At 44.2% G+C, this 22,500-nt stretch overlaps 1 protein-coding gene across 3 annotated transcripts in view; it reads left to right on the top strand.

Annotated features, from left to right (window-relative positions):
- LOC137047762 (collagen alpha-1(XIV) chain-like) overlaps positions 1–22,500 on the top strand; it is a 97,443-nt gene that overhangs the window by 44,447 nt on the left and 30,496 nt on the right. For all 3 annotated transcript variants that reach the window (XM_067425620.1, XM_067425621.1, XM_067425619.1), the window contains exons 17-19: positions 4,254–4,386; positions 4,739–4,789; positions 8,547–8,689. In XM_067425620.1, coding sequence (XP_067281721.1) covers positions 4,254–4,386; positions 4,739–4,789; positions 8,547–8,689 — 327 coding nt within the window. The remainder of the gene's footprint in view (positions 1–4,253; positions 4,387–4,738; positions 4,790–8,546; positions 8,690–22,500) is intronic.

Raw genomic sequence — 22,500 nt, 5'->3', positions numbered from 1 at the left:
ATGATTGACAGCACAGCGACTGTATGATTGACAGCACAGAGACTGTATGATTGACAGCACAGAGACCGTATGATTGACAGCACAGAGACCGTATGATTGACAGCACAGCGACTGTATGATTGACAGCACAGAGACCCTATGATTGACAGCACAGAGACCGTATGATTGACAGCACAGAGACCGTATGATTGACAGCACAGCGACTGAATGATTGACAGCACAGAGACCGTATGATTGACAGCACAGAGACCGTATGATTGACAGCACAGAGACCGTATGATTGACAGCACAGCGACTGTATGATTGACAGCACAGAGACCGTATTATTGACAGCACGGGGACTGTATTATTGACAGCACAGCGACTGTATGATTGACAGCACAGCGACTGTATGATTGACAGCACAGAGACCGTATGATTGACAGCACAGCGACCGTATGATTGACAGCACAGAGACTCTGTGATTGACAGCACACAGACCGTATGATTGACAGCACAGAGACCGTATGATTGACAGCACAGCGACTGTATGATTGACAGCACACAGACCGTATGATTGACAGCACAGAGACCGTATGATTGACAGCACAGAGACCGTATGATTGACAGCACAGCGACTCTATGATTGACAGCACAGAGACTATATGATTGACAGCACAGAGACTGTATGATTGACAGCACAGAGACCGTATGATTGACAGCACAGAGACTCTATGATTGACAGAAAAGAGACTGTATGATTGACAGCACAGCGACTGTATGATTGACACCACAGCGACTGTACGATTGACAGCACAGCGACTGTATGATTGACAGCACAGAGACCGTATGATTGACAGCACAGAGACTGTATGATTGACAGCACAGAGACTGTATGATTGACAGCACAGCGACTGTATGATTGACAGCACAGAGACCGTATGACTGACAGCACAGAGACTGTATGATTGACAGCACAGAGACTTTATGATTGACAGCACAGAGACTTTATGATTAGCAGCACAGATACCGTATGATTGACAGCACAGAGACCGTATGTTTGACAGCACAGAGACCGTATGTTTGACAGCACAGACACCGTATGATTGACAGCACAGACACCGTATGATTGACAGCACAGCGACCGTATGATTGACAGCACAGAGACCGTATGATTGACAGCACAGAGACCGTATGATTGACAGCACAGTCACTGTATGATTGACAGCACAGAGACCGTATGATTGACAGCACAGACACTGTATGATTGACAGCACAGAGACCGTATGATTGACAGCACAGAGACCGTATGATTGACAGCACAGAGACTATATGATTGACAGCACAGAGACTGTATGATTGACAGCACAGAGACCGTATGATTGACAGCACAGAGACCGTATGATTGACAGCACAGAGACCGTATGATTGACAGCACAGAGACCGTATGATTGACAGCACAGAGACCGTATGATTGACAGCACAGAGACTGTATGATTGACAGCACAGAGACCCTATGATTGACAGCACAGAGACCGTATGATTGACAGCACAGAGACCGTATGATTGACAGCACAGCGACTGTATGATTGACAGCACAGAGACTGTATGATTGACAGCACAGAGACCGTATGATTGACAGCACAGAGACCGTATGATTGACAGCACAGCGACTGTATGATTGACAGCACAGAGACCCTATGATTGACAGCACAGAGACCGTATGATTGACAGCACAGAGACCGTATGATTGACAGCACAGCGACTGAATGATTGACAGCACAGAGACCGTATGATTGACAGCACAGAGACCGTATGATTGACAGCACAGAGACCGTATGATTGACAGCACAGCGACTGTATGATTGACAGCACAGAGACCGTATTATTGACAGCACGGGGACTGTATTATTGACAGCACAGCGACTGTATGATTGACAGCACAGCGACTGTATGATTGACAGCACAGAGACCGTATGATTGACAGCACAGCGACCGTATGATTGACAGCACAGAGACTCTGTGATTGACAGCACACAGACCGTATGATTGACAGCACAGAGACCGTATGATTGACAGCACAGCGACTGTATGATTGACAGCACACAGACCGTATGATTGACAGCACAGAGACCGTATGATTGACAGCACAGAGACCGTATGATTGACAGCACAGCGACTCTATGATTGACAGCACAGAGACTATATGATTGACAGCACAGAGACTGTATGATTGACAGCACAGAGACCGTATGATTGACAGCACAGAGACCGTATGATTGACAGCACAGAGACCGTATGATTGACAGCACAGAGACCGTATGATTGACAGCACAGAGACCGTATGATTGACAGCACAGAGACCGTATGATTGACAGCACAGAGACCCTATGATTGACAGCACAGAGACCGTATGATTGACAGCACAGAGACCGTATGATTGACAGCACAGCGACTGTATGATTGACAGCACAGAGACTGTATGATTGACAGCACAGAGACCGTATGATTGACAGCACAGAGACCGTATGATTGACAGCACAGCGACTGTATGATTGACAGCACAGAGACCCTATGATTGACAGCACAGAGACCGTATGATTGACAGCACAGAGACCGTATGATTGACAGCACAGCGACTGAATGATTGACAGCACAGAGGCCGTATGATTGACAGCACAGAGACCGTATGATTGACAGCACAGAGACCGTATGATTGACAGCACAGCGACTGTATGATTGACAGCACAGAGACCGTATTATTGACAGCACAGGGACTGTATTATTGACAGCACAGAGACTGTATGATTGACAGCACAGAGACCGTATGATTGACAGCACAGCGACTGAATGATTGACAGCACAGAGACCGTATGATTGACAGCACAGAGACCCTATGATTGACAGCACAGAGACCGTATGATTGACAGCACAGAGACCGTATGATTGACAGCACAGAGACCGTATGATTGACAGCACAGCGACCGTATGATTGACAGCACAGCGACTGTATGATTGACAGCACATCGACTGTATGATTGACAGCACAGAGACTCTATGATTGACAGCACAGTGACTGTATGATTGACAGCACAGAGACCGTATGATTGACAGCACAGAGACTCTATGATTGACAGCACAGAGACCGTATGATTGACAGCACAGAGACTCTATGATTGACAGCACAGAGACCGTATGATTGACAGCACAGAGACCGTATGATTGACCTGGAAAACTTTCTACCAGGAACTTTCGATAACGATAACTTTCTATCGTTAGGATAGCCGTCGTGTCCTGGGCTTGTCAGTCTGCTGTTGGCCTTATCAAGCTCTTTTAAATGGGTGCATTTAATGATTTATTTGAAATGTAGGGGAGCTCTAATTCAGCTAAATAATCTTCAGTTTCTTTTCTATCTACTTGTTCTGAATGATTATACAGAGATTTATAATAGCGGTAAAATATGTTTGATTTCCTCAGGTTCATATTTTATGTTCTTTCTATCTGGGTCTCTGAGTTTGTTAATTGAGTTGCTGAGATCGTAATCTTTTTGCCAATATTTCAGGAGCTTTGGGGCCTGATTCATAAAGATTAGTTTTGTGAATCTCAGGTTCTCCTTATTTGCCATATCTGATCATTGTTTTCTAATTCCTTTTATAGTTCCAGCCAGTTTAAATCCCTCTTATCTGGATGCTGTTGTTTTTCTAGTTATCATTGCTTTGACAGTGTCCCATAACATTCTTGACTCTATTTGTTCGTCCTTATCATTGGCTATACAGTCCTGCGTCCCCTTTTTTGATTTATTATTAAAGGGTTAGTTCAGCCAAAAATGAAGCTTCTGTCATTAGCTCCTCCCCCTAATGTCGCTCCACACCCGTTAGACCTCTGCTCATCTTCACACACAGTTTAAGATATTTTATATTTAGTCCGAGAGCGTATGCAAGCCTCAAATAAAGATTGGAACGGTTATGATTCAGCGAATTGATTCATGATTCGGATCGCGTGTCAAACTCCTGAAATCACTGGACATTGGCGATCCGAATCATGAATCAATTCGCTGATTCATAACCGTTCCAATCTTTATTGGAGGCTTGCATACGCTCTCGGACTAAATATAAAATATCTTAAACTGTGTGTGAAGATGATCAGCTTTATAGTCTGTAGACTCTGACTCTCTCTCTCTCTCTCTCTCTCTCTCTCTCTGTGTGTGTGTGTGTGTGTGTGTGTGTGTGTGTGTGTGTGTGTGTGTGTGTGTGTGTGTGTGTGTGTGTGTGCAGGTTCTGATCAATGATAACTCCAGCCAGTTCCTCATCTCGGGCCTGAAGCCGCTGACGGAGTATGAGGTCTCTCTGTCTGCGATCTACAGAGATGAAGCTGAGAGCGATGCAGTGGAGATCAGTGAAACTACAGGTCTGACCGCACCTGAGAATAATACACACCTGTGTGAGATCGCACCTGAGAATAATACACACCTGTGTGAGATCGCACCTGAGAATAATACACACCTGTGTGAGATCGCACCTGAGAATAATACACACCTGTGTGAGATCGCACCTGAGAATAATACACACCTGTGTGAGATCGCACCTGAGAATAATACACACCTGTGTGAGATCGCACCTGAGAATAATACACACCTGTGTGAGATCGCACCTGAGAATAATACACACCTGTGTGAGATCGCACCTGAGAATAATACACACCTGTTTGAGATCGGACCTGACTGTATAATGTGTGTTTTTATCTCTTATTGTTTTTAAAGTTGCCAGAACAACAACAGTTGCTACGACGACCGTCAGAACGACTACAGCCGGTAATATCTCTCATGCGTTTCCCACATCAGGGGTTTTCCTGCGAAACTCACACACACACACACACACACATACACACATATAGTGTTTCCATGTTTTATGGGGACTATCCATAGGCGTAATGGATTTTATACCGTACAAACCGTATTTTCTATCCCCTTACACTGCCCCTGCCCCTAAACCTACCCATCACACACACACACACACACACACACACACACACACACACACACACACACACACACACACACACACACACAAACACACACACACACACACACACACACACACACACACACACACACACACAGGAAACATTCTGCATTTTTACTTTCTCAAAAAAACTCCTCCTGTGTGATTTATAAGATGTTTTCCTCATGGGGACCTAAAAATGTCTCCACAAGGATTTTGGATATTGCAATGTCCCCATAACGTGGGGATTACCAGCCCAGACACACACACACACACACACACACACACACACACACACACACACACACACACACACACATTTTCATCCACATGTGAAGATGGTTGATGGCATAGTTCATAATGTCTTTATAGCATGTTTCATTTCCCATATTGTCCTCACCCTTCTGCTCCTCTGGACCTTAGTGAACCTCCAGAGCTGAGTCGACGTCACCGTCACTGGGCAAACATTGCAATTATCACACACTTCAGCGCAGGAAAGCCCTGAACACACACCGCATGAGCTCACACATGAAGCACGCTCGTCTGAGTGTGTGTGTGTGTATGTCCATGTGTTCATGTGCATGTGTATGAGTGCATATTCATGTGTGTGTTTGTGTGCATACGTGCGTGTTTGTGTGTGTGTGTGTGTGTGTGTGTGTGTGTGTGTGTGTGTGTGTGTGTATGTCCATGTGTTCATGTGCATGTGTATGAGTGCATATTCATGTGTGTGTTTGTGTGCATACGTGTGTGTTTGTGTGTATGTGTGTGTGTGTGTGTGTGTGTGTGTGTGTGTGTGTGTGTGTGTGTGTGTGTGTGTGTGTGTGTGTATGAGTGCATATTCATGTGTGTGTTTGTGTGCATACGTGCGTGTTTGTGTGTGTGTGTGTGTGTGCATATTCATGTGCGTGTTTGTATGTACATATGTGCATGTGTGTTCATATGTGTGTTTTTGTATGTGCATATGTTCATGTGCATGTGTGTGTGTTTGAGCATGGTATGGTTGTCGGTGGGGATGTGGAAATGAAGCCTCAGGAAGCAGTGAGGCTTTACCCTGACTGTGTCGAGAACAGCGCCATCTGGTGCCTATGTAAAATAAAACAGCCAGAAGCCTGTGAAAGACGCTCGGTCAGATAAAGCAATCACAACACACTCCATCGTCTCAATGTGTACTAATAAAAGCCTCTCATGTTTTTGTTTAATTTGTCTATTAAATCAATTAATTTAGCAATGAAAGTGTGACAATAAAATATAATATGAGCTTATATGATTCAAGAAGATTAATGTAGGCATACTCTCTCCACACACACACACGCACGCACGCACGCACGCACGCACACACACACACACACACACACACACACACACACAGTGAATAATGAATGTGATATGATCATTAAATGTGCTTATGACATTTGGCATTGATAATGTCTGTGTACAGTGAATGACAGAAAACTGATAAAGTTTTTAATTATTTGTATTAACACATAAAAGCTGTCTCACAGTGTTGGGCTGAGTCTATTTCCCCTCATAGACAGCAGTTCCCCATTTATTTATTGTTTAAAGCATACACACATTGGAAGCTATAAACTCAAATATTCCCAGATAGTGAAAGGCCATTACTCTTTTCATTACTCTAAATACAAACACCAACACTCTATCCCCTAACACCAAATTACCTAAACAAAGTGCAAATATTTCACCAAAACAAGACACAACCACATCTAAAAAGAATAAATAGTAACAAATACATTTTGGTTTTCTAAATGTAATGTATTGATTAACTTTATAAGTACAGCTCTCTCCTCACAAACCATCAACCAGACCGACTGAGCCAACAGGGACTCCATCTGGAGTTCGACCCTTCAGAGGCGTAAAGTGAAACGCGCACGTGATTGGACAGAAAGTGCGGCTTCATTTGTCATCGATCACGTGACTCTGGGAAACCAACACACACCCCGATACGGAACTTCACAAAAAATTGTCTTGCATGCGTGATACGAAATGTAAAATCACTAGTTGGTGCCAGACGGGCCGGTCTGAGTATTTCACAATCTGCTCAGTTACTGGGATTTACACACACAACCATTTCTAGGGTTTACAAAGAATGGTGTGAAAAGGGAAGAGCATCCAGTCTGCAGCAGTCCTGTGGGAGAAAATGCCTTGTTGATGCTCGAGGTCAGAGGAGAATGGGCCGACTGATTCAAGCTGATAGAAGAGCAACTTTGACTGAAATAACCACTCGTTACAACCGAGGTATGCAGCAAAGCATTTGTGAAGCCACAACACACACAACCTTGAGGCGGATGGGCTACACCAGCAGAAGACCCCACCGGGGACCACTCATCTCCACTACAAATAGGAAAAAGAGGCGACAATCTGCACGAGCTCACCAAAATTGGCCAGTTGAAGACTGGAGAAATGTTGCCTGGTCTGATGAGTCTCGATTTCTGTTGAGGCATTCAGATGGTAGAGTCAGAATTTGGCGTAAACAGAATGAGAACATGGATCCATCATGCCTTGTTCCCACTGTGCAGGCTGGTGGTGGTGGTGTAATGGTGTGGGGGATGTTTTCTTGAGACACTTTAGGCCCCTTAGTGCCAATTGGGCATCGTTTAAATGCCACGGCCTACCTGAGCATTGTTTCTGACCATGTCCATCCCTTTATGACCACCATGTGCCCATCCTCTGATGGCTGCTTCCAGCAGGATAATGCACCATGTCAAAAAGCTCGAATCATTTCAGATTGGTTTCTTGAACATGACAATGAGTTGACTGAACTAAAATGGCCGCCACAGTCCCCAGATCTCAACACAATAGAGCATCTTTGGGATGTGGTGGAACGGGAGCTTCGTGCCCTGGATGTGCATCCCACAAATCTCCATCAACTGCAAGATGCTCTCCTATCAATATGGGCCGACATTTCTAAAGAATGCTTTCAGCAGCTTGATGATCAATGCCACAGAGAATTAAGGCAGTTCTGAAGCGTGTTTGTATGTGCATGTGTGCGTGTTCATATGCGTGTTCATATGTGTGTGTGTTCATGTGTGCCTTCGTATGTGCGTGTTTGTATATGCATGTGTGTGTGTTCATGTGCGTGTTCATATGTGTGTGTGTTCATGTGTGCCTTCGTATGTGCGTGTGTTCATGCGCGTGTTCATATGTGTGTGTTCATATGTGCATGTGTGTTTTCATGTGTGTGTTCTTATGTGTGTATGTGATCATATGTGTGTGCGTGTGTTCATGTGCATGTTCATATGTGTGTAATCATATATGTGCGTGATCATATGTGTGTGTGTATTCATGTGTGTGTGTTCATGTGCGTTTTCATATGTGTGTGATATGTGCGTTTTCGTATGTGCATGTGTGTGTGTGTGTTCATGTGTGTGTGTTCATGTGCGTGTTCATATGTGTGTGATATGTGCGCTTTCGTATGTGCGTGTGTGTGTGTGTGTGTGTGTGTGTGTTCATGTGCGTGTTCATATGTGTGTGATATGTGCATGTGTGTGTTATCATATGTGTGTGCGTGTGTTCATGTGCGTGATCATATGTGTGTGTGTATGTGTGCAGTGCAGCGGCTGGCCATCAGGAATCTGCAGCTCAGTGAAGTGACGACCTTCAGCATGCGTGTGTCATGGGATGCTCTGGGCCCAAACGTTCGTCAGTACCGCGTGTCGTACATCAGCACGCGAGGAGACCGCGCAGAACAGGTGGTGAGTGTCCAAATCTCACATTCTGTCATCTCGTACGAGTGTGTGTGTGTGTGTGTGTGTGTGTGTGTGTGTGTGTGTGCGCCAGCCATTTCCTCTTGATTGCTGACTGTACTGCTGTCCTTGAGTCGGCACGTGTTGTGATTTGATCTGTCATGTTAAACCTCCCGTGCTTTGATATCAGCCAGAGCTGAAACTCCACGTCTCCTCAAGAAGCCTTTGGCTCTGAAAGTGTTTTGTCTTGTGTGATGTTTGGGAATGTGTGTTTGGCCTCTTTCATCTGCCGTGGAGTCCAGCTCTTGTGTTTATCCTCACCGCGGGAATGTTCTCTGTGGAGCAGCTGTGATGGCTCTCGGTTCCTCAAGTTGTGTTTGTTTCTCTGCTGTAGGTGATGGTTTCCTCAGGTTGTGTTGATGTTGATGTTTGTTTCTCAGCTGTAGGTGATGGTTTCCTCAGGTTGTGTTGATGTTGATGTTTGTTTCTCCGCTGTAGGTGATGGTTTCCTCAGGTTGTGTTGATGTTGATGTTTGTTTCTCTGCTGTAGGTGATGGTTTCCTCAGGTTGTGTTGATGTTGATGTTTGTTTCTCCGCTGTAGGTGATGGTTTCCTCAGGTTGTGTTGATGTTGATGTTTGTTTCTCTGCTGTAGGTGATGGTTTCCTCAGGTTGTGTTGATGTTGATGTTTGTTTCTCCGCTGTAGGTGATGGTTTCCTCAGGTTGTGTTGATGTTGTTGTTTGTTTCTCCGCTGTAGGTGATGGTTTCCTCAGGTTGTGTTGATGTTGATGTTTGTTTCTCCGCTGTAGGTGATGGTTTCCTCAGGTTGTGTTGATGTTGATGTTTGTTTCTCTGCTGTAGGTGATGGTTTCCTCAGGTTGTGTTGATGTTGATGTTTGTTTCTCCGCTGTAGGTGATGGTTTCCTCAGGTTGTGTTGATGTTGATGTTTGTTTCTCTGCTGTAGGTGATGGTTTCCTCAGGTTGTGTTGATGTTGATGTTTGTTTCTCCGCTGTAGGTGATGGTTTCCTCAGGTTGTGTTGATGTTGATGTTTGTTTCTCCGCTGTAGGTGATGGTTTCCTCAGGTTGTGTTGTTGTTGATGTTTTGTTTCTCTGCTGTAGGTGATGGTTTCCTCAGGTTGTGTTGATGTTTGTTTCTCTGCTGTAGGTGATGGTTTCCTCAGGTTGTGTTGATGTTGATGTTTGTTTCTCAGCTGTAGGTGATGGTTTCCTCAGGTTGTGTTGATGTTGTTGTTTGTTTCTCCGCTGTAGGTGATGGTTTCCTCAGGTTGTGTTGATGTTGATGTTTGTTTCTCAGCTGTAGGTGATGGTTTCCTCAGGTTGTGTTGATGTTGATGTTTGTTTCTCCGCTGTAGGTGATGGTTTCCTCAGGTTGTGTTGATGTTGATGTTTGTTTCTCTGCTGTAGGTGATGGTTTCCTCAGGTTGTGTTGATGTTGATGTTTGTTTCTCTGCTGTAGGTGATGGTTTCCTCAGGTTGTGTTGATGTTGATGTTTGTTTTTCTGCTGTAGATGATGGTTTCCTCAGGTTGTGTTGATGTTGATGTTTGTTTCTCCGCTGTAGGTGATGGTTTCCTCAGGTTGTGTTGATGTTGATGTTTGTTTCTCCGCTGTAGGTGATGGTTTCCTCAGGTTGTGTTGATGTTGTTGATGTTTGTTTCTCTGCTGTAGGTGATGGTTTCCTCAGGTTGTGTTGATGTTGTTGATGTTTGTTTCTCCGCTGTAGGTGATGGTTTCCTCAGGTTGTGTGGATGTTGATGTTTGTTTCTCCGCTGTAGGCGATGGTTTCCTCAGGTTGTGTTGATGTTGATGTTTGTTTCTCCGCTGTAGGTGATGGTTTCCTCAGGTTGTGTTGATGTTGATGTTTGTTTCTCTGCTGTAGGTGATGGTTTCCTCAGGTTGTGTTGATGTTGATGTTTGTTTCTCCGCTGTAGGTGATGGTTTCCTCAGGTTGTGTTGATGTTGATGTTTGTTTCTCTGCTGTAGGCGATGGTTTCCTCAGGTTGTGTTGATGTTGATGTTTGTTTCTCTGCTGTAGGCGATGGTTTCCTCAGGTTGTGTTGATGTTGTTGATGTTTGTTTCTCCGCTGTAGGTGATGGTTTCCTCAGGTTGTGTGGATGTTGATGTTTGTTTCTCCGCTGTAGGCGATGGTTTCCTCAGGTTGTGTGGATGTTGATGTTTGTTTCTCTGCTGTAGGCGATGGTTTCCTCAGGTTGTGTTGATGTTTGTTTCTCCGCTGTAGGTGATGGTTTCCTCAGGTTGTGTTGATGTTTGTTTCTCTGCTGTAGGTGATGGTTTCCTCAGGTTGTGTTGATGTTGTTGATGTTTGTTTCTCCGCTGTAGGTGATGGTTTCCTCAGGTTGTGTGGATGTTGATGTTTGTTTCTCCGCTGTAGGTGATGGTTTCCTCAGGTTGTGTTGATGTTTGTTTCTCTGCTGTAGGTGATGGTTTCCTCAGGTTGTGTTGATGTTGTTGATGTTTGTTTCTCCGCTGTAGGTGATGGTTTCCTCAGGTTGTGTTGATGTTGATGTTTGTTTCTCTGCTGTAGGTGATGGTTTCCTCAGGTTGTGTTGATGTTGTTGATGTTTGTTTCTCCGCTGTAGGTGATGGTTTCCTCAGGTTGTGTTGATGTTGTTGATGTTTGTTTCTCCGCTGTAGGTGATGGTTTCCTCAGGTTGTGTGGATGTTGATGTTTGTTTCTCCGCTGTAGGCGATGGTTTCCTCAGGTTGTGTGGATGTTGATGTTTGTTTCTCTGCTGTAGGCGATGGTTTCCTCAGGTTGTGTTGATGTTTGTTTCTCCGCTGTAGGTGATGGTTTCCTCAGGTTGTGTTGATGTTGTTGATGTTTGTTTCTCCGCTGTAGGCGATGGTTTCCTCAGGTTGTGTGGATGTTGATGTTTGTTTCTCTGCTGTAGGCGATGGTTTCCTCAGGTTGTGTTAATGTTGATGTTGGTGTTTGTTTCTCCGCTGTAGGCGATGGTTTCCTCAGGTTGTGTTGATGTTGATGTTTGTTTCTCTGCTGTAGGCGATGGTTTCCTCAGGTTGTGTTGATGTTTGTTTCTCCGCTGTAGGTGATGGTTTCCTCAGGTTGTGTTGATGTTGTTGATGTTTGTTTCTCCGCTGTAGGCGATGGTTTCCTCAGGTTGTGTTGATGTTGATGTTTGTTTCTCCGCTGTAGGTGATGGTTTCCTCAGGTTGTGTTGATGTTTGTTTCTCTGCTGTAGGTGATGGTTTCCTCAGGTTGTGTTGATGTTGATGTTTGTTTCTCTGCTGTAGGCGATGGTTTCCTCAGGTTGTGTTGATGTTGATGTTGTTTGTTTCTCCGCTGTAGGCGATGGTTTCCTCAGGTTGTGTTGATGTTTGTTTCTCTGCTGTAGGCGATGATTTCCTCAGGTTGTGTTGATGTTGATGTTTGTTTCTCTGCTGTAGGTGATGGTTTCCTCAGGTTGTGTTGATGTTGATGTTTGTTTCTCCGCTGTAGGTGATGGTTTCCTCAGGTTGTGTTGATGTTGATGTTTGTTTCTCTGCTGTAGATGATGGTTTCCTCAGGTTGTGTTGATGTTGATGTTTGTTTCTCCGCTGTAGGTGATGGTTTCCTCAGGTTGTGTTGATGTTGATGTTTGTTTCTCCGCTGTAGGTGATGGTTTCCTCAGGTTGTGTTGATGTTGATGTTTGTTTCTCTGCTGTAGGTGATGGTTTCCTCAGGTTGTGTTGATGTTGATGTTTGTTTCTCCGCTGTAGGTGATGGTTTCCTCAGGTTGTGTTGATGTTGATGTTTGTTTCTCCGCTGTAGGTGATGGTTTCCTCAGGTTGTGTTGATGTTGATGTTTGTTTCTCCACTGTAGGTGATGGTTTCCTCAGGTTGTGTTGATGTTTGTTTCTCTGCTGTAGGTGATGGTTTCCTCAGGTTGTGTTGATGTTGATGTTTGTTTCTCTGCTGTAGGTGATGGTTTCCTCAGGTTGTGTTGATGTTGATGTTTGTTTCTCTGCTGTAGGTGATGGTTTCCTCAGGTTGTATTGATGTTGATGTTTGTTTCTCCGCTGTAGGTGATGGTTTCCTCAGGTTGTGTTGATGTTGATGTTTGTTTCTCCGCTGTAGGCGATGGTTTCCTCAGGTTGTGTTGATGTTTGTTTCTCCGCTGTAGGTGATGGTTTCCTCAGGTTGTGTTGATGTTGATGTTTGTTTCTCCGCTGTAGGTGATGGTTTCCTCAGGTTGTGTTGATGTTTGTTTCTCCGCTGTAGGTGATGGTTTCCTCAGGTTGTGTTGATGTTGATGTTTGTTTCTCCGCTGTAGGTGATGGTTTCCTCAGGTTGTGTTGATGTTGATGTTTGTTTCTCCGCTGTAGGTGATGGTTTCCTCAGGTTGTGTTGATGTTTGTTTCTCCGCTGTAGGTGATGGTTTCCTCAGGTTGTGTTGATGTTCGTTTCTCCGCTGTAGGTGATGGTTTCCTCAGGTTGTGTTGATGTTTGTTTCTCCACTGTAGGTGATGGTTTCCTCAGGTTGTGTTGATGTTTGTTTCTCCGCTGTAGGTGATGGTTTCCTCAGGTTGTGTTGATGTTTGTTTCTCCGCTGTAGGCGATGGTTTCCTCAGGTTGTGTTGATGTTGATGTTTGTTTCTCCACTGTAGGTGATGGTTTCCTCAGGTTGTGTTGATGTTGATGTTTGTTTCTCTGCTGTAGGTGATGGTTTCCTCAGGTTGTGTCGTTGTTGATGTTTGTTTCTCCGCTGTAGGTGATGGTTTCCTCAGGTTGTGTTGATGTTTGTTTCTCAGCTGTAGGTGATGGTTTCCTCAGGTTGTGTTGATGTTGATGTTTGTTTCTCAGCTGTAGGTGATGGTTTCCTCAGGTTGTGTTGATGTTGATGTTTGTTTCTCTGCTGTAGGTGATGGTTTCCTCAGGTTGTGTTGATGTTTGTTTCTCAGCTGTAGGTGATGGTTTCCTCAGGTTGTGTTGATGTTGATGTTTGTTTCTCAGCTGTAGGTGATGGTTTCCTCAGGTTGTGTTGATGTTGATGTTTGTTTCTCTGCTGTAGGCGATGGTTTCCTCAGGTTGTGTTGTTGTTGATGTTTGTTTCTCCGCTGTAGGTGATGGTTTCCTCAGGTTGTGTTGATGTTTGTTTCTCCGCTGTAGGTGATGGTTTCCTCAGGTTGTGTTGATGTTTGTTTCTCCGCTGTAGGTGATGGTTTCCTCAGGTTGTGTTGATGTTGATGTTTGTTTCTCCGCTGTAGGTGATGGTTTCCTCAGGTTGTGTTGATGTTGATGTTTGTTTCTCCGCTGTAGGTGATGGTTTCCTCAGGTTGTGTTGATGTTGATGTTTGTTTCTCCGCTGTAGGTGATGGTTTCCTCAGGTTGTGTTGATGTTGATGTTTGTTTCTCCACTGTAGGTGATGGTTTCCTCAGGTTGTGTTGATGTTGATGTTTGTTTCTCCGCTGTAGGTGATGGTTTCCTCAGGTTGTGTTGATGTTGATGTTTGTTTCTCCACTGTAGGTGATGGTTTCCTCAGGTTGTGTTGTTGTTGATGTTTGTTTCTCTGCTGTAGGTGATGGTTTCCTCAGGTTGTGTTGTTGTTGATGTTTGTTTCTCCACTGTAGGTGATGGTTTCCTCAGGTTGTGTTGATGTTTGTTTCTCCGCTGTAGGTGATGGTTTCCTCAGGTTGTGTTGATGTTTGTTTCTCCGCTGTAGGTGATGGTTTCCTCAGGTTGTGTTGATGTTGATTTTTGTTTCTCTGCTGTAGGTGATGGTTTCCTCAGGTTGTGTGGATGTTGATGTTGTTGATGTTTGTTTCTCCACTGTAGGTGATGGTTTCCTCAGGTTGTGTTGATGTTTGTTTCTCCGCTGTAGGTGATGGTTTCCTCAGGTTGTGTTGATGTTGATTTTTGTTTCTCCGCTGTAGGTGATGGTTTCCTCAGGTTGTGTTGTTGTTGATGTTTTGTTTCTCTGCTGTAGGTGATGGTTTCCTCAGGTTGTGTTGATGTTGATGTTTGTTTCTCCGCTGTAGGTGATGGTTTCCTCAGGTTGTGTTGTTGTTGATTTTTGTTTCTCTGCTGTAGGTGATGGTTTCCTCAGGTTGTGTGGATGTTGATGTTGTTGATGTTTGTTTCTCCACTGTAGGTGATGGTTTCCTCAGGTTGTGTTGATGTTTGTTTCTCCGCTGTAGGTGATGGTTTCCTCAGGTTGTGTTGATGTTGATTTTTGTTTCTCCGCTGTAGGTGATGGTTTCCTCAGGTTGTGTTGATGTTTGTTTCTCTGCTGTAGGTGATGGTTTCCTCAGGTTGTGTTGATGTTTGTTTCTCCGCTGTAGGTGATGGTTTCCTCAGGTTGTGTTGATGTTGATGTTTGTTTCTCTGCTGTAGGTGATGGTTTCCTCAGGTTGTGTTGATGTTGTTGTTGATGTTTGTTTCTCCACTGTAGGTGATGGTTTCCTCAGGTTGTGTTGATGTTTGTTTCTCCGCTGTAGGTGATGGTTTCCTCAGGTTGTGTTGATGTTGATTTTTGTTTCTCCGCTGTAGGTGATGGTTTCCTCAGGTTGTGTTGATGTTGTCGTTGTTGATGTTTTTTTCTCCGCTGTAGGTGATGGTTTCCTCAGGTTGTGTTGATGTTTGTTTCTCTGCTGTAGGTGATGGTTTCCTCAGGTTGTGTTGATGTTGATGTTTGTTTCTCTGCTGTAGGTGATGGTTTCCTCAGGTTGTGTTGATGTTTGTTTCTCTGCTGTAGGTGATGGTTTCCTCAGGTTGTGTTGATGTTTGTTTCTCTGCTGTAGGTGATGGTTTCCTCAGGTTGTGTTGATGTTGTTGTTTGTTTCTCCGCTGTAGGTGATGGTTTCCTCAGGTTGTGTTGATGTTTGTTTCTCCGCTGTAGGCGATGGTTTCCTCAGGTTGTGTTGATGTTTGTTTCTCCGCTGTAGGTGATGGTTTCCTCAGGTTGTGTTGATGTTTGTTTCTCTGCTGTAGGTGATGGTTTCCTCAGGTTGTGTTGATGTTGTTGTTTGTTTCTCCGCTGTAGGTGATGGTTTCCTCAGGTTGTGTTGATGTTGATGTTTGTTTCTCAGCTGTAGGTGATGGTTTCCTCAGGTTGTGTTGATGTTGATGTTTGTTTCTCTGCTGTAGGCGATGGTTTCCTCAGGTTGTGTTGATGTTGATGTTTGTTTCTCAGCTGTAGGTGATGGTTTCCTCAGGTTGTGTTGATGTTGTTGTTGATGTTTGTTTCTCCGCTGTAGGTGATGGTTTCCTCAGGTTGTGTTGATGTTGTTGTTGATGTTTGTTTCTCCACTGTAGGTGATGGTTTCCTCAGGTTGTGTTGATGTTTGTTTCTCCGCTGTAGGTGATGGTTTCCTCAGGTTGTGTTGATGTTGATTTTTGTTTCTCCGCTGTAGGTGATGGTTTCCTCAGGTTGTGTTGATGTTGTCGTTGTTGATGTTTTTTTCTCCGCTGTAGGTGATGGTTTCCTCAGGTTGTGTTGATGTTTGTTTCTCTGCTGTAGGTGATGGTTTCCTCAGGTTGTGTTGATGTTGATGTTTGTTTCTCTGCTGTAGGTGATGGTTTCCTCAGGTTGTGTTGATGTTTGTTTCTCTGCTGTAGGTGATGGTTTCCTCAGGTTGTGTTGATGTTGTTGTTTGTTTCTCCGCTGTAGGTGATGGTTTCCTCAGGTTGTGTTGATGTTGATGTTTGTTTCTCAGCTGTAGGTGATGGTTTCCTCAGGTTGTGTTGATGTTGATGTTTGTTTCTCTGCTGTAGGCGATGGTTTCCTCAGGTTGTGTTGATGTTTGTTTCTCCGCTGTAGGTGATGGTTTCCTCAGGTTGTGTTGATGTTGTTGATGTTTGTTTCTCCGCTGTAGGCGATGGTTTCCTCAGGTTGTGTGGATGTTGATGTTTGTTTCTCTGCTGTAGGCGATGGTTTCCTCAGGTTGTGTTGATGTTTGTTTCTCTGCTGTAGGCGATGGTTTCCTCAGGTTGTGTTGATGTTGATGTTGGTGTTTGTTTCTCCGCTGTAGGCGATGGTTTCCTCAGGTTGTGTTGATGTTGATGTTTGTTTCTCTGCTGTAGGCGATGGTTTCCTCAGGTTGTGTTGATGTTTGTTTCTCCGCTGTAGGTGATGGTTTCCTCAGGTTGTGTTGATGTTGTTGATGTTTGTTTCTCCGCTGTAGGCGATGGTTTCCTCAGGTTGTGTTGATGTTGATGTTTGTTTCTCTGCTGTAGGTGATGGTTTCCTCAGGTTGTGTTGATGTTGATGTTTGTTTCTCTGCTGTAGGCGATGGTTTCCTCAGGTTGTGTTGATGTTGATGTTGTTTGTTTCTCCGCTGTAGGCGATGGTTTCCTCAGGTTGTGTTGATGTTTGTTTCTCTGCTGTAGGCGATGGTTTCCTCAGGTTGTGTTGATGTTGATGTTTGTTTCTCTGCTGTAGGTGATGATTTCCTCAGGTTGTGTTGATGTTGATGTTTGTTTCTCTGCTGTAGGTGATGGTTTCCTCAGGTTGTGTTGATGTTGATGTTTGTTTCTCCGCTGTAGGTGATGGTTTCCTCAGGTTGTGTTGATGTTGATGTTTGTTTCTCTGCTGTAGATGATGGTTTCCTCAGGTTGTGTTGATGTTGATGTTTGTTTCTCCGCTGTAGGTGATGGTTTCCTCAGGTTGTGTTGATGTTGATGTTTGTTTCTCCGCTGTAGGTGATGGTTTCCTCAGGTTGTGTTGATGTTTGTTTCTCCGCTGTAGGTGATGGTTTCCTCAGGTTGTGTTGATGTTGATGTTTGTTTCTCCACTGTAGGTGATGGTTTCCTCAGGTTGTGTTGATGTTTGTTTCTCTGCTGTAGGTGATGGTTTCCTCAGGTTGTGTTGATGTTGATGTTTGTTTCTCTGCTGTAGGTGATGGTTTCCTCAGGTTGTGTTGATGTTGATGTTTGTTTCTCTGCTGTAGGTGATGGTTTCCTCAGGTTGTATTGATGTTGATGTTTGTTTCTCCGCTGTAGGTGATGGTTTCCTCAGGTTGTGTTGATGTTGATGTTTGTTTCTCCGCTGTAGGCGATGGTTTCCTCAGGTTGTGTTGATGTTTGTTTCTCCGCTGTAGGTGATGGTTTCCTCAGGTTGTGTTGATGTTGATGTTTGTTTCTCCGCTGTAGGTGATGGTTTCCTCAGGTTGTGTTGATGTTTGTTTCTCCGCTGTAGGTGATGGTTTCCTCAGGTTGTGTTGATGTTGATGTTTGTTTCTCCGCTGTAGGTGATGGTTTCCTCAGGTTGTGTTGATGTTGATGTTTGTTTCTCCGCTGTAGGTGATGGTTTCCTCAGGTTGTGTTGATGTTTGTTTCTCCGCTGTAGGTGATGGTTTCCTCAGGTTGTGTTGATGTTTGTTTCTCCGCTGTAGGTGATGGTTTCCTCAGGTTGTGTTGATGTTTGTTTCTCCACTGTAGGTGATGGTTTCCTCAGGTTGTGTTGATGTTGATGTTTGTTTCTCCGCTGTAGGTGATGGTTTCCTCAGGTTGTGTTGATGTTGATGTTTGTTTCTCCGCTGTAGGCGATGGTGTCCTCAGGTTGTGTTGATGTTGATGTTTGTTTCTCCACTGTAGGTGATGGTTTCCTCAGGTTGTGTTGATGTTGATGTTTGTTTCTCTGCTGTAGGCGATGGTTTCCTCAGGTTGTGTTGATGTTGATGTTTGTTTCTCCACTGTAGGTGATGGTTTCCTCAGGTTGTGTTGATGTTGATGTTTGTTTCTCTGCTGTAGGTGATGGTTTCCTCAGGTTGTGTTGTTGTTGATGTTTGTTTCTCCGCTGTAGGTGATGGTTTCCTCAGGTTGTGTTGATGTTTGTTTCTCAGCTGTAGGTGATGGTTTCCTCAGGTTGTGTTGATGTTGATGTTTGTTTCTCAGCTGTAGGTGATGGTTTCCTCAGGTTGTGTTGATGTTGATGTTTGTTTCTCTGCTGTAGGTGATGGTTTCCTCAGGTTGTGTTGATGTTTGTTTCTCCGCTGTAGGTGATGGTTTCCTCAGGTTGTGTTGATGTTTGTTTCTCAGCTGAAGGCGATGGTTTCCTCAGGTTGTGTTGATGTTGATGTTTGTTTCTCTGCTGTAGGTGATGGTTTCCTCAGGTTGTGTTGATGTTGATGTTTGTTTCTCCGCTGTAGGCGATGGTTTCCTCAGGTTGTGTTGATGTTTGTTTCTCTGCTGTAGGTGATGGTTTCCTCAGGTTGTGTTGATGTTGATGTTTGTTTCTCAGCTGTAGGTGATGGTTTCCTCAGGTTGTGTTGATGTTGATGTTTGTTTCTCTGCTGTAGGCGATGGTTTCCTCAGGTTGTGTTGTTGTTGATGTTTGTTTCTCCGCTGTAGGTGATGGTTTCCTCAGGTTGTGTTGATGTTTGTTTCTCCGCTGTAGGTGATGGTTTCCTCAGGTTGTGTTGATGTTGATGTTTGTTTCTCCGCTGTAGGTGATGGTTTCCTCAGGTTGTGTTGATGTTGATGTTTGTTTCTCCGCTGTAGGTGATGGTTTCCTCAGGTTGTGTTGATGTTGATGTTTGTTTCTCCGCTGTAGGTGATGGTTTCCTCAGGTTGTGTTGATGTTGATGTTTGTTTCTCCACTGTAGGTGATGGTTTCCTCAGGTTGTGTTGATGTTGATGTTTGTTTCTCCGCTGTAGGTGATGGTTTCCTCAGGTTGTGTTGATGTTGATGTTTGTTTCTCCACTGTAGGTGATGGTTTCCTCAGGTTGTGTTGTTGTTGATGTTTGTTTCTCCGCTGTAGGCGATGGTTTCCTCAGGTTGTGTTGTTGTTGATGTTTGTTTCTCCACTGTAGGTGATGGTTTCCTCAGGTTGTGTTGATGTTTGTTTCTCCGCTGTAGGTGATGGTTTCCTCAGGTTGTGTTGATGTTTGTTTCTCCGCTGTAGGTGATGGTTTCCTCAGGTTGTGTTGATGTTGATTTTTGTTTCTCTGCTGTAGGTGATGGTTTCCTCAGGTTGTGTTGATGTTGATGTTTGTTTCTCCGCTGTAGGCGATGGTTTCCTCAGGTTGTGTGGATGTTGATGTTGTTGATGTTTGTTTCTCCACTGTAGGTGATGGTTTCCTCAGGTTGTGTTGATGTTTGTTTCTCCGCTGTAGGTGATGGTTTCCTCAGGTTGTGTGGATGTTGATGTTGTTGATGTTTGTTTCTCCACTGTAGGTGATGGTTTCCTCAGGTTGTGTTGATGTTTGTTTCTCCGCTGTAGGTGATGGTTTCCTCAGGTTGTGTTGATGTTTGTTTCTCCGCTGTAGGCGATGGTTTCCTCAGGTTGTGTTGATGTTGATGTTTGTTTCTCCGCTGTAGGCGATGGTTTCCTCAGGTTGTGTGGATGTTGATGTTGTTGATGTTTGTTTCTCCACTGTAGGTGATGGTTTCCTCAGGTTGTGTTGATGTTTGTTTCTCCGCTGTAGGTGATGGTTTCCTCAGGTTGTGTTGATGTTGATTTTTGTTTCTCCGCTGTAGGTGATGGTTTCCTCAGGTTGTGTTGTTGTTGATTTTTGTTTCTCTGCTGTAGGTGATGGTTTCCTCAGGTTGTGTTGATGTTGATGTTTGTTTCTTCGCTGTAGGTGATGGTTTCCTCAGGTTGTGTTGTTGTTGATTTTTGTTTCTCTGCTGTAGGTGATGGTTTCCTCAGGTTGTGTTGTTGTTGATTTTTGTTTCTCTGCTGTAGGTGATGGTTTCCTCAGGTTGTGTGGATGTTGATGTTGTTGATGTTTGTTTCTCCACTGTAGGTGATGGTTTCCTCAGGTTGTGTTGATGTTTGTTTCTCCGCTGTAGGTGATGGTTTCCTCAGGTTGTGTTGATGTTTGTTTCTCCGCTGTAGGTGATGGTTTCCTCAGGTTGTGTTGATGTTGATGTTTGTTTCTCCGCTGTAGGTGATGGTTTCCTCAGGTTGTGTTGATGTTTGTTTCTCCGCTGTAGGTGATGGTTTCCTCAGGTTGTGTTGATGTTGATTTTTGTTTCTCCGCTGTAGGTGATGGTTTCCTCAGGTTGTGTTGATGTTTGTTTCTCTGCTGTAGGTGATGGTTTCCTCAGGTTGTGTTGATGTTTGTTTCTCCGCTGTAGGTGATGGTTTCCTCAGGTTGTGTTGATGTTGATGTTTGTTTCTCTGCTGTAGGTGATGGTTTCCTCAGGTTGTGTTGATGTTGATTTTTGTTTCTCTGCTGTAGGTGATGGTTTCCTCAGGTTGTGTTGATGTTGATGTTTGTTTCTCCGCTGTAGGTGATGGTTTCCTCAGGTTGTGTTGATGTTGATGTTTGTTTCTCTGCTGTAGGTGATGGTTTCCTCAGGTTGTGTTGATGTTGATTTTTGTTTCTCTGCTGTAGGTGATGGTTTCCTCAGGTTGTGTTGATGTTGATGTTTGTTTCTCCGCTGTAGGTGATGGTTTCCTCAGGTTGTGTTGATGTTGATGTTTGTTTCTCCGCTGTAGGTGATGGTTTCCTCAGGTTGTGTTGATGTTGTTGTTGTTGATGTTTGTTTCTCCGCTGTAGGTGATGGTTTCCTCAGGTTGTGTTGATGTTGTTGATGTTTGTTTCTCTGCTGTAGATGATGGTTTCCTCAGGTTGTGTTGTTGTTGATGTTTGTTTCTCCACTGTAGGTGATGGTTTCCTCAGGTTGTGTTGATGTTGATGTTTGTTTCTCCGCTGTAGGTGATGGTTTCCTCAGGTTGTGTTGATGTTGTTGTTGATGTTTGTTTCTCCACTGTAGGTGATGGTTTCCTCAGGTTGTGTTGATGTTTGTTTCTCCGCTGTAGGTGATGGTTTCCTCAGGTTGTGTTGATGTTGATTTTTGTTTCTCCGCTGTAGGTGATGGTTTCCTCAGGTTGTGTTGATGTTGTCGTTGTTGATGTTTTTTTCTCCGCTGTAGGTGATGGTTTCCTCAGGTTGTGTTGATGTTTGTTTCTCTGCTGTAGGTGATGGTTTCCTCAGGTTGTGTTGATGTTGATGTTTGTTTCTCTGCTGTAGGTGATGGTTTCCTCAGGTTGTGTTGATGTTTGTTTCTCTGCTGTAGGTGATGGTTTCCTCAGGTTGTGTTGATGTTGTTGTTTGTTTCTCCGCTGTAGGTGATGGTTTCCTCAGGTTGTGTTGATGTTGATGTTTGTTTCTCAGCTGTAGGTGATGGTTTCCTCAGGTTGTGTTGATGTTGATGTTTGTTTCTCCGCTGTAGGTGATGGTTTCCTCAGGTTGTGTTGATGTTGATGTTTGTTTCTCTGCTGTAGGTGATGGTTTCCTCAGGTTGTGTTGATGTTGATGTTTGTTTCTCTGCTGTAGGCGATGGTTTCTTCAGGTTGTGTTGATGTTGATGTTTGTTTCTCCGCTGTAGGTGATGGTTTCCTCAGGTTGTGTTGATGTTGATGTTTGTTTCTCCGCTGTAGGTGATGGTTTCCTCAGGTTGTGTTGATGTTGATGTTTGTTTCTCTGCTGTAGGTGATGGTTTCCTCAGGTTGTGTTGATGTTGATGTTTGTTTCTCCGCTGTAGGTGATGGTTTCCTCAGGTTGTGTTGATGTTGATGTTTGTTTCTCAGCTGTAGGTGATGGTTTCCTCAGGTTGTGTTGATGTTGATGTTTGTTTCTCAGCTGTAGGTGATGGTTTCCTCAGGTTGTGTTGATGTTGATGTTTGTTTCTCAGCTGTAGGTGATGGTTTCCTCAGGTTGTGTTGATGTTGATGTTTGTTTCTCTGCTGTAGGTGATGGTTTCCTCAGGTTGTGTTGATGTTGATGTTTGTTTCTCAGCTGTAGGTGATGGTTTCCTCAGGTTGTGTTGATGTTGATGTTTGTTTCTCCGCTGTAGGTGATGGTTTCCTCAGGTTGTGTTGATG

Source organism: Pseudorasbora parva, chromosome 19 (assembly GCF_024679245.1).
Source record: "Pseudorasbora parva isolate DD20220531a chromosome 19, ASM2467924v1, whole genome shotgun sequence".
Classification (NCBI taxonomy): domain Eukaryota; kingdom Metazoa; phylum Chordata; class Actinopteri; order Cypriniformes; family Gobionidae; genus Pseudorasbora; species Pseudorasbora parva.
This window is presented reverse-complemented; position numbering and strand designations above follow the sequence as displayed.